The sequence below is a fragment of the Xenopus tropicalis genome, chromosome 2 (assembly GCF_000004195.4).
Source record: "Xenopus tropicalis strain Nigerian chromosome 2, UCB_Xtro_10.0, whole genome shotgun sequence".
Classification (NCBI taxonomy): Eukaryota; Metazoa; Chordata; class Amphibia; order Anura; family Pipidae; genus Xenopus; species Xenopus tropicalis.
Window position 1 is genome coordinate 77,418,979 of NC_030678.2, and position 13,321 is coordinate 77,432,299.

Consider the following 13,321-nt stretch of genomic DNA (forward strand, 5'->3'; position numbering starts at 1 on the left):
ATAACAGATAATACTACTACTAATAAAACATAATAAAATCCACAAGAAAATAAACAATTAATACTAATGGTAAATGTACTTATAATACTGTTATCTACATTATATTAAAAGTAAATTTAAAGATGAACTATCCCTTTACAGACCACATGTAGTGTATATACATTGTGGGGTGGTATGCTACTCCCCTCATTAGAAAGCCAGAGAAGACAAGATCAGGCAGAGAAGGCAAAAAAAATTGAGTGTGCCCATTATTATTATTTATCATTATTGTTATTTATATAAGTATATAGTCTGCAGTACTTTACTAAGAAAAGGGATACAAACAAAAGTCATAACAGTTTACTTCTGTGAGCTGGAGGCCCATCTGGAGGTGAGCCTTTCAAACAGAGTGGACCAGAGGAGACATGTCTAGAGATATCTATAATGTGTTACCTACAAAATATCCAGACAGAGGAATGCCAGCCTGCAGGCTCCAAAGACATAAAGGGGGCATAAAGGGCTGGTAATCACAAAGTGGTGGTGGACTGCAATGACACATTAATACATACAGGGCTCTCATATATGAAAGTAAAAAAAAATGTTTTTAATATTTCTACATGACTACATCGTACCCAACATGCTTCAGCCCCAAAACTGCAATAGGTCTTTACTGGGGGCACAAAAGCCTTCACTAAGGCTAAATATCTACTGCGGGTCATTCAGCTATTAATTATTCATTGGGATTAAGAAATGCAATGTGTTAGAGATGTTACTGTATTTGTGCTGGTGGTAAATTTTAAATCCTCTTTATTAAAGGAACAGTAACACTAAAAAATGAAAGAGCTTTAAAGTAATAAAAATATAATGCACTGTTGCCCTGCACTGGTAAAACTGGTGTGTTTGCTACAGTAACACTACTATAATTTATATAATAAGCGGCTGTGTAGCCACGGGGGCAGCCATTCAAGCTGGAAAAAAGGAGAAAAGGCACAGGTTACATAGCAGATAACAGATAAGTTCTGTAGAATACAATAGTGTTTTATCTGTTATCTGCTATGTGCCTGTGCCTTTTCTCCTTTGAATGGCTGCCTCCATGGCTACATAGCAGCTTATTTATATAAATTATAGTAGACTTTCTGAAGTAAACACACAACTTTTACCAGTGCAGGGCAGCAGTACGTTATATTTTAGTTACTTTTATACACTTTCATTTTTTGGTGTTACTGTTCCTTTAATGATGGTTACCATTCAAGGATACCACTAGGTGGAGCATTTCTGACAACCATGTTATAACAGAATGCAGTAAGGATGAAGTTTTTTCAGTGACATGCCCACAAATACACCAGCAAATATTAATATATTTATAGCCTACCCTTTGCCTTTTCTGGGCTGGCCCTTCTATGTAAACTAAATAAGGTTCAAGTAATCGCTCCTTTCAACAGGCACATGAAACAGGCCTGTGAGAATCCTCTTTTGTTATGAGAACATTCACGGAATGTACCAAGGAGACTGACATTTATTATACCCACAGGCAATATACAGCTCTTATAAAGTGTAACATTGTCAGGATAAGACATTAATATTTCCTAATTTAATTTCCTATTCTACCTACCTGCCAGCACAGATATCTGATTCAGTACTCCAGGATATATACATATATACGCTTAGTACATTATACTAATGTTAGTGAAAAAGTATGTATGTTATGTACTGTATGTAATCCAGCCCGCTAGCCACATGTGCTCGATATGATCGTGCACATCAACTAAGCTCAATGGCTAAAAAGTCCTGCAGTATGACTAAATAAAGACAATTGTGCCACTTGTGCCTTACTGATACTTATAAATGTCATAAAGAGCGGAGTAAAGTGCATATGAAAAATAACAAAAAAAGGCAACTAATTGGTGGGCCACAAATTGGCATGCAATTAGTCGCAGGAACTAATCGCCTTGAGTGTCTTCACCCCTGGGCAGTAAATGGATAATAATGCTGAAGTCTACCCATAAACTCACCATCAAATGGGTAAGTATTATGTATAATATTTAACAGTTATTGTTTCCCTGCCGGATATATGTGTGTCAAGATATTTGTGGTTGCCTGGGGGTTTGGGGTTGTGGTCATTAGCAAATAGGGCGTGTTCACTAAAGATTCTCATGCATTTCTTTTCCCAAAGTGACTAGTTTTTCTGCCTCTGAAAGTATTTTGATGTTTGTCATACTTGTATCATGCTACCTTGCACGAAAGCCTCAAATAGATTATAACTATTTCAAGAAAAATGAAGTGCTAAGAAAAAAAGTTGATAACTGTTTTTCAATTGGACAATGCTTTTTATGCAATTGCCATACAGGAAATGCTATAGGATATTAGAGATATCCTTCCGTTAATAGTCAGAATGCCGCCTTTTAGAAAAGTTTAGTCATCCATATGTTAAAAAGTCAAAATTTTATTAAGCAAAGCAGACTCTTATGGGACAAACCACATAAAAAGTTTTAGCCTGAATAAAAACACAAGGGATCATTAACAACCAGGGCCACCATCAAAAAATGTGGGGCCCTGTACAAGTTATTTAAACACAAGTGCACAGTACTACAATTGTGGCCATGCCACTTGTGTGCAATATAAACAGTGGATGTTACTCTATAATAAGCATATTCATATAAATAATAAGCATCTTTCATATAAAAAGTTCTGTTAATAAATGTGCTAATTAACAGTTAGTTCATTGGGGGTCAGTGGAGTTTACCCTAAGTTTAAAACACTCCTTCCTGTTCCGGCACTGTCATTGCTTGATATTAAAGTTATGTGAGTTTTTGAATAGGTAGCTAAATGTAATGGCCAAATAACTAGTATTAGTTCATAAAATTAGTAAAAGAAAATGTGCTAGTACTGTTATGACCATCCATGCAGTTATTCATCTTTCCATGTTTTCCCCTCAAAGTCTTATTAATATGATATCCTAATTTGTAACAGTGTAAAATCTAGTAGAACATGATAAAAATGCTGGCCATGGCTTTCCATAGGACTGAACCGTAAGAGTGGTTCACATCTGCAAATAAAATCCATGTGTGGTTAAGATATGCCAAGGCCAGAATGCAAACATTTGAGAAATTTAGACAAACCTTTTTTTAAGGAATCTGCATATCCATATGTTAAGCAGATTTATCAAACTTAGCCAGTAGCCAATTAACCTGCTTGTATGCTTTTGGATTGTGGGAAAAAACCAGAGTACCTGGAAGAAACCCACAAAGACAAAGGGGAGAACATACAAAATCCTTGCAGAACTCATAATCTCAGCGCAGAGCCAGCAATTGCCATCAGCCAAACCAATACAATTGACAGGACAATAGAATCATTACAATTCCAGCACAAATAAAAACAGTGAAAAAACTCTCAATAGGATTTCTATTTAAAACTAAGTAAGGACAACACCTATCTTTGTGTCTATTATGAATGGCAGCAATCATAAGCTGCATAATATAAATGTGACCATTCTAGACAAAGGAAAATAAAAAATGATAATTCTACATGGTAGATAATCATAACCCTGCAGTCTGCACTTCTTAAGTAATGGTGAATGGTACATTCCCTAGTGATTTCCAGCCCAGGAGGTGGGTGCAGCCCTGGGGGGCCCCAGCGGCCCAAATCCAATCCCCCCAGGGCCCGCCCCCCATTCTGACGGTCTCCCTCACCCAACACGCTAAAGGTAAGTTTCACTTACGCATGATCGAGGGGGTCAGATGGGTGGCGGGGGGCCCCTGGAGGAGTGGTATGAAGGCCGCTGTGGGGGCCCATTATTGGGCGCAGGTGCCCCTGAAGCAGTAGCCCTGGTGGGCCCTGCACCCCCCAGTCCAAACCTGGGTGGGTGGCAAAACATTTGAAATCAGACCTGATTCATCTAAATGGCAATTGCTTGGATCTGTGGGTCAGATGATAGGAGTTAAGTTGAAATTTATCACTTGGGTGACAAAACACCTGGAAACACCCCATGTGCCATTGGCCATAGTGACATGCTGCTCTATAAGAGATAGTGTTTGATCATCTGCACACTGGTAACAGACTGTGTGATACCACTAGGCATTGTTGGGATAGATAGTGGCAGCAACACTTCAGCTGTGCATGATCACAACACTCCAAGAGATGGGAAGGTAGCCACAGAAAATACACAGCAAATCTGCTAAATTTTGAATGACACTTGACACGTATCAAATGCCCCTTGACAGACTATTATCCTTAGTTCTGCATTGAAACAATGTTTTTATTTTTCTGCTCAGAGGATTCTTTAAACAGGGAGCAAGAAGAAATCAGTGAGTTTTGCCATTTCATGATTTCTTGACTTTCCAGGGTTAAGCAGGAGGACAGCCCTGAATGCTTAAATGTCTTGATAAATGAATAATAATGGAAAAGGCTTCCCTCCTACAATCTACGTCTGTCAGTGGGAGCTGTTGTTTAAAATTAGCTGAAGTCCATAGGCTGCCTTGTCTTATTTTAGGGGATGTCCTCAATGTTTGATGCCTTAAACAAGCCATCCATTGCAGATCCCTATATCAGTGGACTTCAATTACCAGATGATGCAGGGATGTGCCTTCTGCCCCTCTTCTACTGTCCTACTCAAGTGCAGGGCAAAATGCAGATTTGCCAGCCATTAAGGATAAGTCTGCTAATATAATTTAAGGAATTGTTGATCTACAAAGTCTGTGGTTGTCATGGGACCCACAGCCACTAAAGGACAACCCTGTCATTGTCCAGTAAGTCTACCTCCTGCAATGTTATATCTAGCAATTATCTGTAAATTATACTTCCTGGTGTCTAAACACTAAGATTATGCTTCTGTGACAATACAGCCTAATAGACTCAGAAGAATTTCCATCATCCTACTTATGTAAGAACAATGTTAATGCCTTCTTGTTTAAAAACTGCACATAATATGGGCCACAAACAAATAGATCTTCTCTATGGCATTTCTTACACCGAGCCAGTTTCACCACATAGATACGAACTTTTACATTCTTGTGCTGAAATCCGCTCAGTGTAGCTACACGGAGGTCAACACCATGTCTTTCAGTATACATATACGAAGGAGCAGATCCATTTTGTATGCAAGCAGAAAAAAGGTTCTCCTAACCTAAGGCATCTCTTTTTTATTTGAATATATCTGAAAGTATGCAAATAAATATCAGTCTGTACAGCTTTTTCTAGGCTTTTGTGTTGGGCTTACTTTTAAGAAGAAAAAAAATGAAAGTGAACCCAACATATAAATAGTGTTAATAAATATATCCCTGTTATTTACATAAGATCATTTAGCTCAGCTTATGAAAGAAAGGTGCATAAACAATATCTGAACTGCCAAAAATAAGTATAAATACATGATTCTTTAGATTGTGGGAAACCCATGATAGTTTACCTGGCAGGGACTAATGCCCTACCGCAAATTAGGTTGGTATTAAGTCATTAATCCCCTCCTTCACAACATTCTGGGCTAAAATAATGGAAGTGAATAATGTAATGAGGGACCTCAAATCACAGAATCCATCTCTCTAACATTTAACAAAGTGAGGGAGGGATTGAATGACTTGTGTAGCTCCATTGACTGGTATGGTGTCAGCCTGTGTGGAGCTAGAGAGAGCACATTTCGGCACAAAAATTCAAACATTTGAGTTTCCCAGTGTAGCTCCACACAAGCCTATGCTGAGTGGATGCCAGCAGATCTGTACAAAATGTAGGCTGAGGAATGAAGATAATCTGCTCAGTGTGCCCCTGCCATAAGGGGGTGGGGTTACGGCCCCCTCAGAGTGAGGGATAGATTCTCCTCTCTGTCTAAGGAATTATGCATTTCTTTTTCATCAGATTTAAGTAAATACCATAGATTCTTTTATCATTTATAGCATATGGCCAGCTGGGGGCCCAAATGTCACATGTGGCATTTGCAATGGAATTACATGGTCCCCTGCCTGTCCTTGGATCCTGAAGACATTCTGATCACAGTAATATAATATGGCCCACTAATATGAAGAAACATTTGGAGCACTGGTTCAGGAGGCCTCTTATTTGTAAGTTTAGAGGATATGTCCGCAAAAATTTTCTTACAAAATACTGTATGCATAAAGGTGTGTACATGACATTCACTGACCCTTTGCTGTTTACACAGTGTAGCACATGAGCAGATCAAGAGAATAAAGCAAATATTTAATTTCTCTCATAACCACATACACAATGCTCCAACATATTCTCCCATACTATTATATACACCCAGAATTATGCACCCACATAAACCAGAGCATTGTTCTAAAAGTCAACAAGACATTTCAGAAATGTAAATTTTTTTATGGCACAATGAACACACTTTAAAGGCAAGTAAAGCCCTCAATAAAATATTTCATTATTGCTATGCCAAACACAGGCCAGCATTGACTGTCAACTCAGGCTGACCAGGTCATACATAGGGTTAAAATGGGCCTCAGCAACTTACCTCTGGTCAGAGCCCAACGTGAGCAGTCTGGAAACCATGCCAGTTAAGGACACCCATATTAGCCATACAAGTCATTACTTTCGGAAAACTACTGTTCTGAAAATGACCATTTCCCTGCAAACTGGAGGATGCATCACTCTAGGGCCAACACATACTTGAATAAATCACACTGCAAAGTCCGTGTTGTGTTGCCAAAAGCTCATGAACTGTACTTTTCTATAATTACCACCTGCCCCAAGTAGGTGTTATTTTTCGCACAGACAAATGCGATATTTAGTGCGTCTGTTTGTGAATCATGCGTTAGTATTATTTCTGCGCCAGAATTAACGCAATGTGTTAAAAGTAACGCATTCAGTTGCACGCTATTTAACGCACGCGATATGCGACTTAACGCATTAATGCAAAAAAGCATGAAATAACGCTTATCGACCTTTAGTAAATCAACCCTTATGTCTCTTTGCTTTTCTGTGGGCTGTTGGTATGTATGACCCCTGACCAGATTTTGTTTTATGTCAGATTTTATGTAATACCATTGGCTACATACAGAAAAATACGTATATTTCACACACATAAGTATGTATAATAGGACAAGGATCAATGCAACATATTTAAAAATCTTTGCTTAGGAACAAATACATCCAACCAACAAATTAAAGTGCAGGTGTCTAACTCTGCTAAACTGTTACTTTTAATAAAAGTTTCTTGGTATTAATTTTTACTGCATCCCCCTGTCTGTGTCATTTCAAGTTCTTACCGTTCCTTTTTCCCCCTCTTCTCACTCCAGCTGCTTCTGCCTTTTTTGACCAAATGTACTTCTTCCACTGTAGACATTGAAGCATCTTCTGTGAAGGAACTGTCTCCATCATTGGCTGTATGAAATTTTTCCTTCAGGTTCCCTTCACTCTTGGAGAAAAGTTTAACCAGCCTCTTCTTTATACCTTTCTTTTTGATGGTGGGAGAAGCAAGGGTGGAATCTGACTGGTGGGACAGTCCAGAAGACATTGCTAGATATAGATAGATATGCCAGCACAGAGCCAGTGACTACTGGACCATATAAAGAATAGTTTTGTCACTACATGCAGGTAGAGGATGAGAGAGAGGAGGGGTATGAGAGGGAAGGGCTGTGAGGCCTGAGGCAGGAGGAGGGGGAGTAAAGCAGCAGGATGCAGACGCTCAGCTGTCTCCCCAGGCTCTTGTTGTCACATGGGACACCAATAGTTTGTACACAGGTGCGGGAATAGAGCTGATTGTAGGACTCCCTTTTAAGAGGCAGGGGCAGATATACTTCTTGTAGAGCCTAAGGGTATGCAGGGAATATTGTGTATACAGGTATAACTGAATGTGTTACTTCCTTGCACTCGATGTGGGGTTTAAGTATACGGAGTCGTGTTACTGTACAGAACTATAAAATGCTAGGCAATCTGTATTTGTATAAGAAGTCATATATTTGCAGAGCTATGAATATTTGTTCTGTATTATTGTCCTGTGCTAGAATTCTGCTCCCTGCACACACCTGACTTTTTGTTCTTCAGGTGACACTGCATATTCCAGTTTGGGCTAAACATGTAGGTATTTACAGTGTGATGTGACAGGGACACAGTTTTCTTCCCTCTCTGTACAATGTAAAGATCAATAAGCATTATTTTTAAGGATGATTGGTACCTGCTTATGTTAATTTGGACAGAGCGTTTCAAAAGGGTTCATACAAGGTGTGGCAAGTAAAGCTGATATGGAAATTCACTAAACAAACAGTAAGAAGCAGATGGGAAATGTGTGCAGTGAACACAAGGATCATCTCTCCCTTACAAACTATATCAAGAAACACAAAGCTGTATTAAAGGAGCCATAAGGGCAAGGTCACACTGGGCGGATAAGCGCCGGCTGACAATCCGCCCATAAACTTAAAATTTCTTCTCGTTGTGCCTGCACTTCAATCCTGTGTGGATCACCTGCGTGCACATGTAGCTGATTTCTGCCAACAAATGCTAGAAATCAGCTGTGTGTGTCTGCACCCAGGTGGATTCAATGCTTTCGGGTGCAGGTACAAGTAGAATTTTTAAGCGTAAGGGCAGACACACTGGCATTAGCCTTTGCAGGCACACGGAGTGGATTTCGGTGATGAAATGCATACTCTAGCGTTTGGGCACCAAAACACACTCTGTGTGCTAGCACCCAGGCCAACATAATGGTCCTGGGTGCATGCACAGGGAAAGGCTGATGCCAGCATAGGGGCCGATTATAAGCCTGCATTTTTCCGCACGGTTAAAATCAGCCCAGTCTGGAATTAGCCTTAAGGTGGCCATACACCTTACAATAACGATCTTTCCTGTGACCATTGGCCGCAGGAAAGAACGTTAGTTCCTTCCACTGACATTCAGAACTGAATCGTCAGATACGGGGGTAGAAACAATACGGATTCTACCTCCACCTGACGATTCAGCTTTAAAACAGTGATTTTGCCATATTGTACGAAACTAGGTTTCGAACGATAATATCAGTGCATGTATAGCCACCTTTAGTGCAATTAACAAGCGCTGTTATATTTTTTTCTATGGTGTACCTTAGTACAGAAGGATCCCTTATCTAGAGAACCTTGGGTCCCCAGCAATTGTCTAACATTGCAGTAATAATTTCCAGGGATCATTATGGATCATTTAGAACTGATTCTAAATCAGTTTAGTCAAATAGTGTGAATATAATGACAGTGTTTATATCATGTGCAATAAATAAATAATAGAAGCAAGAATTTGCTGAGCTATATGACTAGTTATTTAGAACTAAATGAAAAACCTGCCTAATATTACCTGTTGCTACTTAGAAAAGAAGCAGAACAGAAAAAGAATTAAATTTAAATACAGGTGTTGGGGATGATTTTGAGAATACCGTGGAAAGTAAGGAAATCAATCAAAACGGATCTTTGACAAATTCCAACATGAGATTCCACCTGGGGCAGAATTGACAAGACTGAAGCTGTTCTGGTACATGACGCAGCTAGCATAAGTGCCTTATGGTGCATAGTCCTTCTTCTTCCTCTGGAAAATGGCTTCTGTGTTGGTACACTGGTGTGAATCTAGCCATACATGTAGAGCTGCCACTTGTCCAATTTTAATGTGGACATCCTGGTTTTTGCAAGGGCTGCCTGGGTCAAAACTGCCTGCCAGGTTTTTCAAATTGGGACTTCCCTTAAACAATGTACCAATCAGCTAATCTCTTATAGCTGCATCATAGCCCAGCCCCCTGACCACCCCATGACATCACCCGTCTGCCTCCTTTATGTCACTCCCCTGCCCCCTGCCCTGAGTTCCGAAGAAATAAAGGTGGCAGGCCTACAAATATGGGCAGATTTACGTAGCCAATTCAGCCCCTTCAGACCTAGTCGGCAGCTTATCTGCCTTTGTATAGGCCCTTACAGACTGCCTGTCCAAATAGGTATATGGGTAAAAATTGTTCAGATATTTATAAGGCAGTTCTGAAAATCCTGTCAGATGAGGACCACATCTGCGCGTAGATGCAGTCTTTTCCTAGTGGCCCTGCGCAGGCTTATGGCATGATCCAGTCAGTCAAATGTAGGTATGCATATACATGTACATGTACATTCAGGCAAGATTATGCCTTTTATAATTTCTCAATAATGCTTATAAACTTGTCAAAAGTGTTTTATTTTGCAATAGGTATATTTTGAAGCCAAAAAATCCATAACCTTTATAGCAGAAACTGAAGTTGACCCCAAAAAATCACAAAAAAAATATCACTGACATTACTTTTTCAACTTGCAGTAATAATAATATTAGAAGGCAAATTAATAAACACTGGGTTAAGTCAATTGTGAAGTTAATCAATTTGCAGCAGTAATTGTGAGTTATAAAGAATTTTTATAAACTATAGTAAATGAAGGCCATGACATCACAGTGAAGTCTGCAAAATAATCAGAGCAAATCAGATTTGTGTATGCAAAGCCAAAAAGCTAAGCAGGGATGTGCCAAATCCAGGATTCATTTCAGGAACTGATCAAATCCCAGGATATTTTTCTGGATTAGCCTTTATGTACTACTGAAACAAATCTGTCTTTTCTTTGAATTAAATACTTATACTTACTTAAATTCTAAACACCACTGGGTCATAAGAAATATATCCATCCATGAGATTCCCCAGCGGGGGGTAACAATTTATTATAACTGCACCTCAACAACAGAGCTTCACTGCTCATTGGTTGAATAGGATATTGCACTGCTGAAAACTTTGCACATAATAGTGTACATATCACCTATCTTTAAGCCTCAGGACACATAGCTGTTGCCTTTGCTCTATTTTTTTAACTGACATTAAAGTATTGAGGTGTAGCTTATTGTGCACCATGAGCATACTTTGCATGTTTTATTCTACTTATACAGTACATATGAATGAGAGTTGCAAATTTTTTACAACTTTTTTTTATTTTATTTTTCTGGTATTTTCTCACAGTGAAGATCTTGTTCTTTTTGTTCACAGGACAGAGCTGTAGCTGGTATTAGGCAAGGGCATGGTGTAATCTACCATGTTTTGCACTTAGCATCCTGCCTTCTTAACTAAATAAATTGGTGTCTACTTTTTGCAGTGCTGTTTTCAAGGGGAGTAGGTAGGGGAAGGTCATGTAGGTGTCCTTGTGCCCCATATGCCTCTTTTGCTGCTGTCCCTTGTTTGTAAACCTTATTTTATAGTCACTAATCTTTATCCAAATTAGGGCAAGGGCAGGCTGACAATCTGCCCCTACACTTCTAGTTGTGCCTGCACGCAGAAGCATTGAATCCGCCCCAAATCCATGCTTGAAGAAAAAATTTGCTCATTTCTTCAATTCGCTCATCACTAATTCTGAGAACCTGGATGCTGCACCAAGTGTAAAATCCTTACAATGTAAGCTAGTCTTATTACCTCACAAACTAGCATTTCTATTTAATAACCATCAGTAGTGACTTGCTGGAAACTTACTAAGTTTTCTTTTTGACTCTTTGGTCAGATTCAGTGCTACCACTTTAATAGGTATTCGAGATAATCATTAGGATTTATTTATACAGCCATGAAATATTCCACAAAACTTTATATTGCATGTTTAATAAATCATATCAGTTTTATGGTCCAATGGATGTTACACTTTTACACTTACTAGCTAGGGTTGAGGTCAAGAGCAGCCAATTAGCCTACCAGCATGTTTTTGGAGTGTATGAGGAAACCAAAACAAATTGCCATACTTGATTTCCCAAAATGTAATGTTTTTAGCAAATGTGCCAGAACACTTTGTGTAACGGGGATGGTATCAATTCTGGTTCACCAATGTGCTCAGCGTTATTAACGCCACAAGTGTACTTCAGTCAACAGTGGTTCTGATGCAACCTGAAAGCAGGGCACAGTACAGGTAAGTACATGCTGGTGGTAATTCCAGGGTTCCCTAGCATTAATGCATGTACCAGCACACTATTCATCAGAGGAGGCCAGGTTCCCCCAAAAAGTACTCACAGGTGCAGGAAGGGTATATGGGTACCATTTCAGTTTTTGTAGACACCATGTAGAAAGTGCGGTGGTTGAAAATAAACCAAGGATCCCAACAGTTCAAAGCTGACCACTCCACTACTCTGTCACCCAAGATATATGCCCTTGCCCTGAGCTTTACTCTGACTAGTACAGGAATCCTGCATCACATTCTACTTGGGGTTGGACTGGCCTGCCAAGCACCAGAGGATCTTCTGGTTGGGCCAAGCCTTAGTGGGTCCAATCCAGGAACCATCAACCCTTTCTTATTTTCACTGTAGGTCTGTATGTCACCTATACCATTTTGAAATTTAGTAATCTTTAAATATACAGCAGCAGTACTTGGGGATACTTTTTTGTTACACAAAGAAGTAAGGGTAACAAAACGGCTCTGTCTGAGATAACAAATGTTATTTTGAATCATCACCCCCAGTCTCTTTTAAGAAGGCTGAAAACAGGGATCAGTTAAGTCCCCCTAAGGACTAAGGGTATGTCCTAGGATGATTTAATATCTTGAACAGCTCTAAATAGTCAGTACTGCCAAAATAACATTAAAAACAAGTTATAGCTGGTAAGCCTTACTTTTCTACTTACTGTTCATCTGCTGTAATGACAATAACTGATAGCAAGAACTTTTTTCTATTAGTTTTATTGCAGTTAACAGATAAGAGCTAAATTATCAGTGGTTTTGGGAAGGCCCCTTTTTTCAACATTCTCATTTTCTTCAGTTTATGAGGGTTTTGGAACCACAAATAAACTATCCACATTATCCCAGCACTCCTTTATGTAGAAAATCTAATCTTGCTCTCTGGTAAAAAGAAACACATTTAGTTACATGGTTTGCACAAAGTATAGATAAGCTGAGGCAAATCAGTGTCCTTGCGTCAGTCCTAACCTAGTGAGAATAAGAGAGAATATATTTTCTTTGAGGGGAGAAAGACCATACCTGCTTTTCTCTTTATTTGGCATGAGCTCTTGCAAAGAAACTATTCATCTTTTGAGCTTATAAACACCTTCTTAACTGCAAGGCTGTCCTTAAAGGGGCGGAGTTGGGAGAGCAAGCATTACATTAGAGAATAAACCTAATTTATAAAACCACAAAATAAACTAACTAACAGCCATTTAAAAAAAGCACAAATGAAAAACATTACATTTCAACATTACAAGAATGCACACAATCCCAAGACTGCAGCAGGTTTTATAATTATAAAGCACTCCATGCTGAACAGGTGTGCATAATAAGTTTATATGTTTTCACAGCCCTTCAGGGTGTTTGCTTGCAAATTTTATTTTTTGGCATATATTATATTACCTTTAAGAGACAGCATTACAATGTGCTACTTTTAAAGGGGTGGTGACATGAAAACAAAAAGG

At 39.1% G+C, this 13,321-nt stretch overlaps 1 protein-coding gene across 1 annotated transcript in view; it reads right to left on the reverse strand.

The window, feature by feature from the left end:
* Positions 1-7,609, reverse strand: part of crybg2 (crystallin beta-gamma domain containing 2) — a 50,533-nt gene extending 42,924 nt beyond the window's left edge. The window contains exon 1 of the mRNA XM_002934656.5: positions 7,200-7,609. Coding sequence (XP_002934702.2) covers positions 7,200-7,447 — 248 coding nt within the window. The 5' untranslated portion in view covers positions 7,448-7,609. The remainder of the gene's footprint in view (positions 1-7,199) is intronic.
* Between the last annotated feature and the right edge of the window lie 5,712 nt (positions 7,610-13,321).